This window comes from Halichoerus grypus, chromosome 15 (genome assembly GCF_964656455.1).
Source record: "Halichoerus grypus chromosome 15, mHalGry1.hap1.1, whole genome shotgun sequence".
Taxonomy (NCBI): Eukaryota; Metazoa; Chordata; class Mammalia; order Carnivora; family Phocidae; genus Halichoerus; species Halichoerus grypus.
The window spans coordinates 42,839,968-42,855,504 of record NC_135726.1 but is presented as its reverse complement, the minus strand read 5'-3'; the positions used below and the strand labels follow the sequence as shown (position 1 = coordinate 42,855,504).

Below are 15,537 nucleotides of genomic sequence, written 5' to 3'. Positions count from 1 at the left end.
GAGGACTGGAGGAGGGCTGAGCATTGACAGAGGGCCCTCCATGGATTAGGTCCGTCACACCTGTGGTTCTGTTCAGTCCGGCACAGCTCTGGTGGCCCAGAGGACGAATGAAGTGAGAAGCCACAGAAAACTCTCCAGAGAGCCCTGCCCTAGCCCTCCTGCTCCCTGGAGATGGATTCCCAGAACGGAGGAGGGGGAGGGAGAGTGAGACCCCAGGGTGCCTGCCGCGGGGCTCCTGACTCCACCTGCCTCCTTGCTCCAGCCCCCACAGCCCCTGCCCGCCATGCCCACCAGGGCTAGGGGTGCCGAGGCAGCAAGCTGGCAGCCGGGCTTCTGGGCAGCCTCTCTCTAAGAAAGAAGGACGCAGAGGCAGGGTAGAAATGACTGTGTATTCCCTGGTTACAAAGCGGGGCTGTGGCGGTCACCAGGATGTCCGGCGGGTCAGCAGACCAGCAGGGCCTCATCGTCACTGGCCTCCAACGTTGGGGAGCAGGGCGGTGGGAGACTCCTGCAGACACCCAGTGGCTCTGCTGGATGCGGGCCTAGGGTGCTGCTGGCAGTGGGAGCCGGGGGGTGAGGGTCCTGGGCCGAGCAGGGCTCCCGAGGCATGTCCACAGGGGCCGGGCTGTCCACCCGAGGGTCCCTGCCGGCTTTTCTGTCCTTGTCCACCAGCCTGCCCTCCAGGTCCCGCAGGCCAGAGGGGGGCGGCACAGCGGGTCCCACTTCTGGCGCATGGCCTGGGGGGGGCCCATCCCCAGCTGCCACGGGGCTGCCTGTGTCCGTGAGGGGTGCCGGGGGCTCCGGGGTGGTCCCTGATGCAGGCTGGAGGAGCCCGTCGCCTAGCACTGTCTGTGAGGTGCGTGCGGCCGTCAGCAGTGGGATCTGTCCCCGCGGCGCCCGCGGCCGGTGAAAGAGCCGGTTCCAGAGGCGGCCGAGGCGGCGGCGGGAAGGCCCTCGGCGGGAGGCGTGCCGGCGCATCTGTCGCTGCATGGCTGTGCGAAGGTTCTGTAGCACCGAGGCCTGGAGGGCGGGGTGGTGGCAGAGGGGGCAGAGGTCAGCACGACTCCAAGAGACCAACTTGTTCCCCCCAACCTGGCCGGGGCCTCACCACCGCCCCCCGCCTCCCTCGACCCTTGGGCCATGCACTGTCTGACCTGGCCCCTTGGTCTCCCCGTCTGGCCGTCCTCTGAGGTCCAAGTGGGAGCCTGGGTCCCCGGGGTCTTACCCACCCCACCGACCCCCGGCACTCACCTGGGATGCACTGTAGACGGGGAAGTCCTCCACGGGCGGAATGAGGCCCTGGGCGATGAGCTGCCCGTAGGATGGGGGTGCCTCCCGCCGCACAAACTCAGCCTCCAGGCGTGTCATCTGGGTCTCGAAGGCCCTGAAGGCAGCGGGGGTGGGGTGGGGTCGGGGGAGGGGCAGGAGGGCAGCATGGCGGGGCTGGCCGGGGTCCGCACCCTGCCCGCCTCCCACGGGTGCCACCCCCCTCCCCGGCCCTCCAGCCCGAGCTCCCGGGATGCCGGGGAGAGGTCCACACGTGGACGGCCCGAGCCCCCCGCCCCCCGCCGCCCGCGGCCCCCCCACCTGTACTCCTGCGAGCGCAGCGAGTAGAGCTTGAAGGCGCAGCCCAGCGCGATGACGAGCAGCAGGCCGCACACCAGGCTGCCGATGAGCGCCGCCGTGATGACCTTGCGGGGCACGGCCGCCAGGCAGCCGTGCTCGTCACTGCCGTCCTGGCAGTCCTCCTGGCCGTCACAGCGCCACGTCTCGAAAATGCACAGGTTGGTGCCGCAGTGGAAGGTGCCGGGCTGGCAGGAGAAGCAGTTCTTCTCGTCAGCGCCGTCCGGGCAGCTCTTCTGGTTGTTGCAGCGGTCGGCGGGCGTGTAGCACAGGCCGCTGCCGCCCTCGCAGGGGTACTGGTCCGGCGGGCAGGCGGGGCAGCCCTGCTCGTCGCGGCCACTGGCGCAGTGCCACCAGCCGTCGCAGCGCTGGGGCTCGGAGAAGCAGCCCTGCTCGCCCGCGGCGCCCGCGGCGCCCGCGGCGCCCTCGCCGCCGCTCCCGCACGGCTGTTCCCACGGGAGGCAGTAGCCCTTGACCTGATAGGTGGCGTTGAAGCCGTGGCCGGCGCTGCGGGCGCGGGCGTGGTAGGCCACGGTGAGGCGGCCCTGGGCGGCCTCGAGGCTCACGGGCCGGTGGTTGCTGCGGTAGGACAGCGTCTGCAGCAGGCGGTCGCCGCGCTCGCCCAGGCCCTCGTACACCTGCACGTAGTCGTCGTAGCCCAGCCGCAGCTCCAGCTGCAGCAGCACGCGCCGCGGGTCCTGCGTGTCCACCAGCCACGTGCAGTGCAGGTCCGAGGGCCCGCGCGCCGCGCCGAACAGGTCCGGGGAGGCGAAGGAGCCGTAGAAGCTGCCCAGCCGCCGGCCGCACGCCAGGTCGGGGCAGCCGGCCTCGTCCGAGCCGTCCCCGCAGTCCTGCGTGCCGTCGCAGCGCCGCTCGGCCGGCAGGCAGCGCGTGGAGCGCGCCCCGCTGCAGGGGAAGGTGCCCCCAGGGCACAGGCTGCCCGGAGGCTCGGAGGCGGGCGCCGAGCAGTTGCCCTCGTCCGAGCCATCGCCGCACTCGTCCACCGTGTTGCACTGCCACGGGCCCGGCAGGCACTTGCCATTGTCACAGCGGAACTCGTCGGCCTGGCAGGATGCCTGGCCCAGCTTCCCTGTGGGGTGGAGAGCGGGGGGCGGGGGGGGACACACGGTCAGGGGAGCCCAGAGCCTCCCTCCGGCAGGTGACCGGGGCCAGGAGCAGGCAGGGTGGCTCCCCTGTCCCAGCCCAGCCTCCCAACCCGAGGGGTGGAGACGCCTCAAATGTCAGGGTGGGCTCGTCCCTGACTTGAGCCAAGGGTGAGGGGTGAGCCGCCCACTCTAGCCAAGTCTGTGAAGTGGGCTCAGTGAGCTTGAGGGGCTTCAAGGCACCCTGAGGCCCAGTCCCCCCGACGGACGGGGCTGCTGGGGGAGACCCAGCAGGTTGTGGGCCAGGAGAGGGTGCTGCCGGGGCCCTGGAAGCCCGCGCGCCCCTGGTGCCCTGCCCCACCCTGCTGCCAGCACCACCTCGGATGTACGACAGACGGAAGCCCTGGGCCTGGCCGGAGCTGGAGGCGTCGGAGTGGAAGAAGATCCAGACGTGGTCCCGGGCCGAGATGAAGGCAGGTGGGATAGCGGAGCCGCAGAGCCGGAAGGCCTCCTGGCGGGGCGGGGCCGCTGGGCCCAGCATGAGCCAGTCCAGGGAGCACTGGTGGGACTCCTCCACGTCAAAGTTGCGGAAGCTGCGGGGGCCGAGGGGAATGAGGACCGCAGGGGTGGGCAGGCAGGCAGGGAGCCCGCAGACCTGAGCTCAGGGCAAGGGTGGCCAGCCCCACAGGCCTCTGCACTCCTCCACTCCGGGCCTCTGGATGGGACCCCTGCCACCACCCAGGGGCCTGAGGGCGGCTCCATGAAGCTGTGTACAGCCCCATTGCAGCTCTGTGAAGGCCTCACCTCGTCCTTTTCTGCCCTCCGTCGGCACACACAGTGCCCACCCCGAAGCCAAAGTGGAGGGGGCGTCAGAAGCCCCATCAGGCGCAATTCCTTCCCCCGACACGCTCCCTTGAAGGGTCCAGATCCCTCCCTCGCTGGGTCGGCTGGGATAGACCCAGCACACACAGGCCTCTCCAATGAGGGAGTAGATGCACACAGGGCCGGCCGAGCCGCGGCTGGGTGACAGCTTGTCACCTGGAGAGAAACCCCGGTGCTGGCCCCCCAGCCCAGGCTGCGCGGCAAGCAGGCACAGACACCAGGATGCCCCTGTGCTTTGGAGCCAGGGAGCCAGGGGGTACCTGGGCCTTCTGGGCTTTGGCACCCCGACCCGATACCCCACGGCCACCCCAGGCCAGGGTTCCAGACTCAGTTCCACATCTCGCCACCTCGGCACGTCCCTGCAGCTGGAACGCCTGGGCTCCTGCCTAGCTCCATCTCCTGCCCAGCCTGGCCCTGAGGCCCCTGGGGAACCCCTGCTCTGGGCTCCACGCCAGCCTGGCCTCAAGCCCCCTGCAGGGCAGAGAAAACACTTCCGCCACCTCAAAGCCCAGTGCCCCCGGCTCCTCTCCCTGGCCGGGCTGAGGGCATCCACGGCCCCCACGGTCCATGAGAGAGGCTCACATGGCAGAGGTCCAGCAAGAGAGGTGGCCTGCTACAGGGGCCCACAGACACCCGGGGAGCTGGGCACACTCACATGCTCACACATGTGCACACGCACTCACATGCACCCATACTTACACACACCCCTGCCCTCTGCACCTGTCAATGCCTGTGCTCATGCACACACAGACTCTCACACCCCTGCCCTCTGCACCTGTCCATGCCTGTGCTCATGCACACGCAGACTCTCACACACCTGCCCTCTGCACCTGTCCATGCATGTGCTCATGCACACGCAGACTCTCACACCCCTGCCCTCTGCACCTGTCCATGCCTGTGCTCATGCACACGCAGACTCTCACACCCCTGCCCTCTGCACCTGTCCATGCCTGTGCTCATGCAGACGCAGACTCTCACACACCTGCCCTCTGCACCTGTCCATGCCTGTGCTCATGCAGACGCACTCTCACACACCTGCCCTCTGCACCTGTCCATGCCTGTGCTCATGCACACGCAGACTCTCACACCCCTGCCCTCTGCACCTGTCCATGCATGTGCTCATGCACACGCAGATTCTCACACACCTGCCCTCTGCACCTGTCAATGCCTGTGCTCATGCACACGCAGATTCTCACACACCTGCCCTCTGCACCTGTCCATGCCTGTGCTCATGCACACGCAGACTCTCACACACCTGCCCTCTGCACCTGTCCATGCCTGTGCTCATGCACACGCAGACTCTCACACACCTGCCCTCTGCACCTGTCCATGCCTGTGCTCATGCAGACGCAGACTCTCACACACCTGCCCTCTGCACCTGTCCATGCCTGTGCTCATGCAGACGCACTCTCACACACCTGCCCTCTGCACCTGTCCATGCCTGTGCTCATGCACACGCAGACTCTCACACCCCTGCCCTCTGCACCTGTCCATGCCTGTGCTCATGCACACGCAGACTCTCACACACCTGCCCTCTGCACCTGTCCATGCCTGTGCTCATGCACACGCAGACTCTCACACCCCTGCCCTCTGCACCTGTCCATGCATGTGCTCATGCACACGCAGACTCTCACACACCTGCCCTCTGCACCTGTCCATGCCTGTGCTCATGCACACGCAGACTCTCACACCCCTGCCCTCTGCACCTGTCCATGCATGTGCTCATGCACACGCAGACTCTCACACCCCTGCCCTCTGCACCTGTCCATGCATGTGCTCATGCACACGCAGATTCTCACACACCTGCCCTCTGCACCTGTCCATGCCTGTGCTCATGCACACGCAGATTCTCACACCCCTGCCCTCTGCACCTGTCCATGCCTGTGCTCATGCACACGCAGACTCTCACACCCCTGCCCTCTGCACCTGTCCATGCATGTGCTCATGCACACGCAGATTCTCACACACCTGCCCTCTGCACCTGTCCATGCCTGTGCTCATGCACACGCAGACTCTCACACACCTGCCCTCTGCACCTGTCCATGCCTGTGCTCATGCACACGCAGACTCTCACACCCCTGCCCTCTGCACCTGTCCATGCCTGTGCTCATGCACACGCAGACTCTCACACACCTGCCCTCTGCACCTGTCCATGCCTGTGCTCATGCACACGCAGACTCTCACACACCTGCCCTCTGCACCTGTCCATGCCTGTGCTCATGCACACGCAGACTCTCACACCCCTGCCCTCTGCACCTGTCCATGCCTGTGCTCATGCACACGCAGACTCTCACACCCCTGCCCTCTGCACCTGTCCATGCCTGTGCTCATGCAGACTCTCACACACCTGCCCTCTGCACCTGTCCATGCATGTGCTCATGCACACGCACTCTCACACCCCTGCCCTCTGCACCTGTCCATGCCTGTGCTCATGCACACGCAGACTCTCACACCCCTGCCCTCTGCACCTGTCCATGCCTGTGCTCATGCACACGCAGACTCTCACACCCCTGCCCTCTGCCCCTGTCCATGCATGTGCTCATGCAGACTCTCACACACCTGCCCTCTGCACCTGTCCATGCCTGTGCTCATGCAGACTTTCACACACCTGCCCTCTGCACCTGTCCATGCATGTGCTCATGCACACGCACTCTCACACCCCTGCCCTCTGCACCTGTCCATGCCTGTGCTCATGCACATGCAGACTCTCACACATCTGCCCTCTGCACCTGTCCATGCATGTGCTCATGCACACGCAGACTCTCACACACCTGCCCTCTGCACCTGCTCATGTGTTCATGTGCATGCATGTGCTCACACACACACACACCCTCTGCACCTGCTCATACATGCACTCACACACAGGCACCATTACACACGCGCACACACTCTCACACACACACACACACTTACTCAGCATGTGCAGGCCCACGGAGGTCCCTTCTGACGCCCTGGGTCCCCTTACCTGATGGTGATCATGTCCCCACGGTCACCCTGGATGTACCAGCTGCAGTTGGTGCCCGGCGGGTAGTTGAGGGGCCAGGCCGGGCTGTAGATGACGCCGCGCCGCTCCGTGTGCTGCTCCAGCCTCCCACTGCAGGCGGCTGTCGGGACAAGAGGCTGAGAAGGGCTGGCCTCCCCTCTGGGTGGGAAGTGAGGTGGGGGTGCACTCGAGCCCCCCCCCCCCCGCTGTGGCTTGAGCATGGGCCTTTCCCAGGGTGGGATCAAGGCCAGACAAGGGTGGTCATGGCCAGGGCAAGGCCAAACGCAAGACTTCATGGTTATGGGGGGGCAAGGACCCACAAGGTCTCAGGGCAGCCTTGGCCCCCAGCCATACCCTGTGCACCGGAGCGTTAAGTCCTATCCCCCATTCCCCGCAGGGCTGGTAATGAGCCCAACAGCCCCCTTGGCACCTCCAAGGTGCAGCCTCTTGGCCTCAGCTCAGTGGAGAATTCTGCACCCCTAGGCCTGTTGGGCCTGCTTGGGCAATCCACTGTGGTTCCCTGCCTGCCCTCCCTGGGACAAATACAGGCCTTGGCCCCGGGAGGGGAGGGGCTTTGCTCACCCAGCACAGAGTTACTGGGTACCTACTAAGTGGCAGGCACAAGGACTAGGCATGCTGAGTAAGACAGTCAAAAGCCCCACTCCGTGGAGGCTGCAGGGAGAGCAGACATGCTGATCTCTGGGGGGGGGGGGGGGGCGCGGTAAAGATCATAAAACAGGCCTGCAGGGAGGCCGATGTCCAGATGGGGCCGGAACGCAGGCTGGGTCTGATCACACCTTGTGTGGCACTGGGGTTTCATCCTGAGCATCAGTGGGGAGCCACCGGAGGTAGATGTCATAACCAGACAAGGAAACAGGCTCAGAGAGGACAAGGGACCTGCCCATGGCCACAGAGCAGTAAGTGACAGAGTCAGGGTCGCCCTTAGTCCCCTGGTGGGATCAGCCTCTCACTGCCGGCCTTGAACCAAAGCATTTATGAAATGTTGACCATCTGCTGCCTCACGGACCGGTGCGGGCTATCATCCCAGCCAGTGCGATCGAGGACTGCCATGAAGCCCAGCCCTGCGGGCCTTGCTTTACCCCTTCATTACTCGTGCCTCTGCTTCCAGCTGAGCCGGCCCAGCCTGGAGACTCCAGAGCCTGCACTGGTGTGTCCTGGCCTTCCCGGGACCAGGCAAGGCCTCTGCACTTGACCACACCTACCCCTTCCAGCCCCTGCGGCCCTTCACCACACCACCTCGTCTGATCCTCACAAAAGCCTGTGGCAAAGGCAGGGTCCATTATACAGATGGAGAAACTGAGGCCAGTGACACCACCTCCCCACTCTCGTACTGCCTGGCCCCTTCCACTGTTGCCCTGCAAGCCAGGGCCTCTCTGCTGGCCTTCAACGAGACTCCAGCTGCCTCCCATGCTCTCAGGACCGTGACCAGGGAGGTCCAGGTGATCCAATACTGTGACTAACAGGGAAGTGGAAACCCCTGCCAACAGCTCACTAAAGCATCAAAGGACTAGAAGAGAAACACCCACACTTGACCCTGAAACAAGGCTGGCCACCCGCGGGTTGCCATCAGAGCCCCGGTAGCTCCCGGTCAGCAAGGCACCAGCCTTGCTTGGCACTCCCCGGTGGCCTGGAGGGCCAGCCTCCCCGACCCGCAGATTTCTGACCCGTCAAACAGGATCAATAAGAGCACGCAGGAGGGGAAGGACCAGGGCCCCTTCCCTCTGACAGGTGAGGCCACAGAGCCTCACAGAGACCCTGGGTGCTGCCCCGGGGACCTGGGAGGTGTGAGGTTATGAAAGCCAGAAGAGGCCTCTCCTCCTGGACGGTGCTGGGCAAGAGGTTCACAGGCAGGGAGAACCTGGCACGGCTGGGGTGCATCTGCCCCCTCTACGTCAAATCCACACAGTAAACCCGAAGTCAGGAGGCTCCATCAGCCAGGGCAGGAAGCACCCTTTGTTGCCCTGTCCCCTCACCCCCTAGAACAGGGCCGGGGGCAAAGCAGGGCCTGGTCACACCTACCCTGGCCAGGAGGCCAGCCTTCCTCAGGGACAAAACACTCAGAAAGGCCAGGTTCCTCACCCGTGAATCCTACCGGCATCACCTGCCCCAGCCAGAATACGCTTCTAGACCTAGGTCTGGCCCTACTTTCCAGGTCTCTCGGACCAGCAGCCGAGTCAGGAGCAAGTGACTAGCAGCTGCCAGCCCAGCTCTGCCTCTCAGCAAAGCCCCTGACAACATGTCCCCCCAAAGAGCCTCCCCGTGAGCAGCCCCCAGGGCTGCCCCGGAAATTCCCACATAGGGGGCAGCAAGAGATCACGTTTTCTGCAGCCGTCAGCCTGGCCCACACAGAGTGCACGTGGAGCAGGAGAGAGGGCAGAGTCGGTGCGGGGGCGCTGGGAGCTCGGGTCAGGGCCTCCTGACTGGACACTCGCTTGGCCTTGAGCCTGGAGGCGATCACCAGCTCGGACAACCAGCCCCAGGTGTCTCTGTGATGGCAGCCTCGCTCCCACCCCAGGATCAAGGCACAGGTGGGGGAAAGGCCTCACGAGTCCACTCCCAGGGCTCACACTGCCGGGCACGCCGTTCCGCCCTAGGCCTCACCTTGCCCATCAGTAAAATGGAATCCGTGGGTGCTGCTTGTCTCGGAGGGTGGCTGGGAAATTCGAGGAAAGTGGCAGTCTCTAGGCAGACATTCACGTGATGGGGGGCATGGGGGGCGCCCCGTGGAGGTGAGGATCTGACGGGGTGTGTGATGATGAGTGGGCAGTGGAGGGTGATGGGAGGATTGTGTTTGCAGGATAGCGTTTGGGGGTGTTTGGGGGCTTTAACTGCAGGTGACCTCTGTTCACGCCGGCGGAAGACTACTTAGCCCTTGGGCCAAGGTGGCCTGCTTAAGGGGGCAAGGGATGACCGAGCACCAGCAAACTCCCTTCTTTCCTGGTCTAAAGAGTCACGACATAGTCCTGAGGAAGCATGAGCAAGGCCTGGTGGAGCACAGTTTGCAGATCCGGTTTCCAGAGGCAATCAATACTCTAGACAACCTGCGTGCTGTCACTACACGACAGGGAGCTGGGGGCCCCCGAACCCAGTGCGCGGGGGAGGCTGCCTGATGAGTGGAAAGCAGCCTGGAGACTCTGTCCAGGCTCACAGCGCTGGCGTCCCCAGCAGCCACACAGCCGAGCCCCGAGTCCGGGGTGCAGGAGGTGGGTCAGCGGACCCAGTCTGCCTGCCAACTTGGGGCAGGACCGGGGGCTGGGAGGCAGACACCTGTGAGGTCTCCCCAGGCAGTCCAGCCAGGCCCCGGTCTGAGCCGTCACCTCAGGCAGCCTGAAGCTGGTGTCCGCTCCTCTGAGCAATGCTAGAGGAATAGAGCTAGACTCCAGGAGAGCTAGGGCCCCCGGCCACTGTCTGTGGCCACACGGGCCGTGCACGCAGCTCAGGCCTCGGGGACGCCACGCATAGGCACCATGATGTGAATGGCGGCCCCCAAAGAACAACGCAGATGCCGGCTAAGACCTACCAAACGTGCAGACCTGCATGGCTGTCTTTCTCTCCCTGACTCTATGAGCGAAACTTGTCCCTGGAACATCACTTTCTAAACCCAGGGCACAAGCATGTGGCCGACGTGCTGAGGCCACATGGCCACCCCCCACACCAGCAGGAGGGCTCGCCTGGGTCTCACATCTGTCAGACCTGACCCTTCCCCCCGGGTCCCCTCCCTCCCACTCTCTACCATGGCCACAGACCCCTGACCCCAGCGGGGACAGTCAGTGTCCTCCGGGAAATTGGGATGGGGAGACTGGGCAGTTCGCTGCGTGGGCCAGGACGCCACAGGTGAGTAAGTCAGGGCCCCGGGCCAGCTGCATCAGCAGAGGAGGCCAGACTGCAGGGAACAGGAGTCCACGTGCAGGGGAAACCAGGACGGAGCCCGAGGAGCCGCATCTGAGAGATGGGCCTGAGAAAGCAGCTTCAGTGGGCCCTGGGCCTCCCCATCCCAGTGACCGTGGCCCGCAGAGATCCCTCTCCCTGAGCCAGCCTCAGTGGCTTTCGGCTACAAGGTCCTGAGCAGAATTAGAAACCCCAGGTGCCTCCAACCCACAAGGCAGCACAGCAAGTGTCACAGGCCCCCCACACCAGAGACCGCACATTGTCCCCAGCTCCCTAAGGCCCTTCTCAGATGTCTCCCGGTGGCCCCAAGGGCCATGAGGCCTGGGGCTTCCCCGTGGCAGTCCCCTCAGCAAAGAGCAAATACCCTTGATGGCCTCGGTCGCCCCTCCCGCTCCTGACAGCCTTCGAAGTGCCTGGCATGGGGCCCGAACACAAAGATGGCCTGTGGATGGTTGGACCCACTGTGACAGGCAGGGGAAAGGGGTGGAGTTTAGCCGTGTTTCTTAGATCCCATAGGCCACCACTAATCTCAGGGCCAAAACATCAGCCAGCGTGGGAATCTCTCTCTGTCGCACCAGCTTGCCTGGGACTGGTCTTGCTTAGACAGACCAGCTGAACCCAGGCTGAGCCACCTTCTTTTCTAATTCGCATACCAAGCCAGTGCTTCCCCTGCCCTAGATCATCCCAGGGCCAGGTACCAGGCAACTAGAGACCACCCCTGTAGCCTCAAGCCAGCCAGAGTTCTTGAAACTAGCCAAGCCTGAGCTGTCTCCCCGGCCCTGCCTAGCCTTTCCCATGGAAACTCCAACAAAGGCCGAGCCTGGGCCTTCCCCCCGCTCCTGAATCTGCCTAACCAAACCTGGCATTCCCCCTGTGGCCCTGTGGGGTGTGGCCTGTCCCTTCTCAAGACACATGAGTAACAAATTCTCCTGTCAATGGCATTGGCCTCTCTGTGCCATCACTCGGTCATACCTTCATAAGCTGAATCCCAAGTATAACTTTAAAACAGGCAGGCATCTCACCGTGCCTCGTGGCCTTGGGGAACCCCACAGCCTACAGGAAGCACAACCTGTCAATTATGCTGGACTCATGACAGTCTGCTAGTGGCATTAAAAGCCACCATGTGTCATGGCCACGCTGAGCACCTTGTCTCATTTGCTCATTTGACCCTAATAACCAGGCTTTGAAGTAGGTCCTGTTACTGCGCCCATTTTACAGAAGAGGAAACTGAGACTCAGGGAGGTGTAAGCTTGCCCAAGGCCAAACGACTCCTTGGTGATGCAGGAAAAATGCACAAGGGCTAAAGTTGGATGAGGCCAGCTGACCACAGGGGTGGACAGGCCCTGAAGGCCTGTCCTCAAAGGTCACTAGGACCAGAAGGGCAGGGAAGAAGGGAGGAAGGAGAAGCATCTTACTCACCTAAAGCAGGAACTGCACTGCTGAGCCGCCCGGTGAGAACGATGTTTACTGTGGGAGACACAAGGAGGAGTCAGCGGGAGGCAGTGGCGCTCGGGGCCGACACCTGCCCTGGGCCAACAGCAGCCCTACATGGGCGCAGGACAACACAGCCAAACTCCGGGCCGCTTCTTTCATCTCACAGGGCCAGGCCCAGCGTGCTGCCAGAGACTTGCACTCCCACCTGGTCCTGCTGCGATGAGCAGAGGGGAGACCCCTCGAGGGTCTCAGGACCCCCCAGCTTCTCCCAAAGAGAGCCAGTGCACAAGCCTGGTTGCAACAGACCACTTCTGTTGCTCCCCATGCCTGTGGATTCTAACTCACATGGGAAGGGATGTGTTTCTGTCTCCCCTCTCCAGCTCGGAAGCTCGTGTGGGGGCCACCCTGGTTCAGCCTGGATAAGGGCTCTGCCTTCAAGGGGCCCCGACCACTTGGAGGAATCCCTCTGAGGGGCTTTGCCAGCCACCTGGGCTACCGGCAAGCCAGGGAGGGAGGAAGCAGTTCCGATTACCCCATTTTACAGGGATGCACAGTTAGCAGGATTCAAGGTCCACCTCACTATGCCATGCTGACCTTGAGAAGAGGGGCAAAGAACTCTCCTGCCACCCACCCCCTCAAGTATCTACCTCCATGGGGTTTGTCCTTTGCTTTCATCTACTGCTCTTCTTCAGGGGTTTACAGGACCAGGAGGAGGATATGGGCAAACTCAACTTCCCAGGGTTCAGGGTGCCTCCTTTCCCCAACATCAAAGATGCCACGGGAGGCAGGGAGCATCTCTGCCAGGTCAGCCCCCACCCGGTGAGGATGCAGGGGCAGATGCCCCCTCTGAAAACCCCAGGCTCTGCTAGCCAGAGCCTGGGCCACATCTGGGCAGAGAAGGCCTTGGGTAAGCTGAAGGGTCTGTCCTCCTGCCCTGCTCACCTGGGAAGCCCAGCGCCCAACAGCTCAGAGTCCAGAGCACATGACCACTAACAGACTGGGCAGTGGGCACTTCTGCGGGGGGTCCCAGCCCTTACTAGACTTTACCACACCTGAACCAAGGGGCCTTCCACAAGACTCAGAACTCCCTGATTCTGGCCTCCAAGAAGAGGGCACATTTTAAAATGGACAGGTTTCTTTTTCACTGTGTCATTTCCGTAGCTTCAAGCAAACTTATGGGGCTTACAGAATCTTCACTACTGTCACGGTAGGGTGTCCCCTAATGACCCCAAGCTCGGATCATGGCCTCCCTCCTTCATCATGGTAAATAAAGGAGCCATGTGGATTGAGGATTTAACTCCTTTCTTCCCCTCTCCCCCACCCAACACAGGGCCGTGGAGCGGTGGACAGAAAAACTCCTGGATAGGGCGGGAGTCCCTCCCACCCAGGTGCCAGGCCCGGACAGGTCCCAGGGCCCTCCCCAAACACACCACGCTGGGCTGAACAGGCCTGCCCCGCTGGGTCTTAGACACAAAGGCAAGACAGGAGTCACTCTCGCCGCTGCCTCCCGCCCGGCATCCCGACCGCGGCTCCCGCTGGCACCCGCCCCCACCCCAGGTCCCGGCAGGAAACACTTCCTTCTTCAGGGCACAGCCGGCCGCAGACCCGCCCGCCTCGCCTTTGTCCGCAGCTCCGGAGGCCCCAACCCCGCCAGGCCCGGCGGAAAGCCACTGCCTGCCCGCCCGCACCACCCGGCCGCCCCGCGCCCCGCTGCCCCGGGCTCCACGCGCTGTTGCGAGCCGGGCGGGAGCCAGGGCTCGGCTGCCAGAGTCGCCTTCCAGGCCCGAGAGCGCAGCAGGCGGGGAGGGGGGGTCGGGCGGGGGCGCTGGGGGCCGTCCGGGCCCGCTCCGGAAAGCTCCGGCCGGAGCCCGGGGGAGCGGGGCGGGCCAGGGTCGCCCGGGGCGCGGCGCGGAGCGGCGAGGCGGGGGCCCGGACCCGCCCGGCCTGCGCGGCCCACTCACCCAGGCAGACGACGGCGAGCTGCGCCCGGGCGCCCGGCGCCCCCTCCGACCCCGCGGCCGCCCGCTTCTCCATGCCGGGGCCGGCCGCCCGCGGGCGCCGCCTCCTGTCCCCCCGGCTGCGGCAGCGGCTCCGGCTCCGGCTCGGGCTCCGGCTCGGGCTCCCGCGGCGGCTGCCGGCCGGGTGCGGGCGGTGGCTCCGGCGGCGTCTTTGTGAGGCGGCGGTGCAGGCCCGCAGCGCGCGCGGGGCCACATCGGCCGCGGCGTCACGGGCCCCGCGGGGGCTCAGCGGCGGCCGCCAGGGAGGACCCCCGCCCGCCGCTGCCCCCGCGCCCCGGGCGCCTCGCCGCCGCCGCCGCCGCCGCCCCCGCCGCCGCCGGCCTGTGCCCGGGGGCCCCCGGCGCGCCCATGCCCCTCGGCGCGCAGCCCGCCCGGCCCCGGCGCCCCCGGCCACGCGCGGCCGGGTGCCGTCGCTGGTGCGTCCGTGGGTCTGTGGGTCCCCGCGCCAGCCCGGAGCCCGGAGGCCGCGCCGCGCCAGCCACGTGACGCGCCCGCCGAGCCGCAGTGGCGCTGGCCGGGCGCGGGGGGAGGCGGCGGGGCGGGCCGGGGGCGCGCGCCCCGCCTCGGTGCTGGACAGCTCCGCGCCGCCGCCCCGGCCGGTCGGCGCCCCCCGCCCCGCAGCCCTGGAGCCAGGGCCCCGTCAGCTCCGGCGCGGTCTGCTCCCGGGCCCACGAACTGGTCCCTGCCGGAGCCCGCGGGGCCGCTGTGCCGGGGAGGGGAAGGGAGTGGAGGGGAGAGGGGACTGGTAGAGGTGGCTGCTTAGGGGACCTGAGGGCAGGACGGCGCGAGGTGGCGCAGGGCTCAGGCCTGTCTGCCCCGTGAGGTGTCCCTGTTCCCGCCCCTGCAACCCCTGTGGCCCTCGTTTGCCACAGCCCGACTGGCCCTGGCACATCCCTGAAATGCACCCTTCTGTGCAGAGCAAGGCTTGTGAAGAGATACTGGGGAACACGTCAGGCCTCTGGAAATTCACCCCTTCCGGGGACCCCTGAGCCCACCTAATCACCCCGTCAGGTCCTGGGGAATGGAAAGGAGGCTCGCTTTTCAGGCTTGGGGCTGCCACCTAGGAGTGGTGTCAACCAAGGGGCTGGTCCCAAAGAGGCAGAAACCCGGGAGAGAGACAGGGAGAAGAGCTGAGGAGGCCATTTAGAGTCAAGCAGGGTCAACCCTCCTTTCTTGAGACTAATGTGCAATCAGAGGTCCTTGCCTGGAGGCTTGGCGCCCCCATGCCTGCTGAGCTGAGGCAGGACCCCTCTTCAGTTACCACCACTCCCTTCCGCATTCTCCTTTTTGGAGAGAAGGTAAAGAGGAACTGATACTGTATTAGTGAAAGCTGTAGACTGTGTAACTCACTAACTCATTTCTACTGTGCAGGCCAACTGGATTTTAATTTAAAAAATGGGAGGGAATGGGGCGCCTGGGTGGCTCAGTCGTTAAGCGTCTGCCTTCGGCTCAGGTCATGATTCCAGGTCCTGGGATCGAGCCCCGCATCGAGCCCCGCACCGAGCCCCGCACCGAGCCCCGCATCGGGCTCCCTGCTCCGCGGGAAGCCTGCTTCTCCCTCTCCCACTCCCCCAGCTTGTGTTCC

At 64.8% G+C, this 15,537-nt stretch overlaps 1 protein-coding gene across 1 annotated transcript; it reads right to left on the bottom strand.

Moving 5' to 3' along the window:
• Nucleotides 1–375: 375 nt before the first annotated feature.
• LRP3 (LDL receptor related protein 3) lies at nucleotides 376–14,213 on the bottom strand. Its single transcript, XM_036118393.2, has 7 exons — nucleotides 13,896–14,213; nucleotides 11,920–11,967; nucleotides 6,574–6,712; nucleotides 3,105–3,319; nucleotides 1,588–2,713; nucleotides 1,252–1,384; nucleotides 376–1,020 (listed from the first exon to the last, which is right to left on the bottom strand). The coding sequence occupies exons 1-7, from the start codon at nucleotides 13,966–13,968 to the stop codon at nucleotides 442–444; spliced, it is 2,313 nt and encodes a 770-aa protein (XP_035974286.2). The 5' UTR covers nucleotides 13,969–14,213; the 3' UTR covers nucleotides 376–441.
• Nucleotides 14,214–15,537: the final 1,324 nt, after the last annotated feature.

Bases quoted from the DNA above. Each gene is read 5' to 3' on its own strand.
- LRP3 (XM_036118393.2), bottom strand. From the start codon at position 13,968: ATGGAGAAGCGGGCGGCCGCGGGGTCGGAGGGGGCGCCGGGCGCCCGG. The intron at 3,320-6,573 runs GTAAGGGGACCC...CGGCCCCCGCAG, and splicing joins GGGGACATGATCACCATCAG to CTTCCGCAACTTTGACGTGG. The intron at 1,385-1,587 runs GTGGGGGGGCCG...CGCTGCCTTCAG, and splicing joins CTGCGCTCGCAGGAGTACAG to GGCCTTCGAGACCCAGATGA.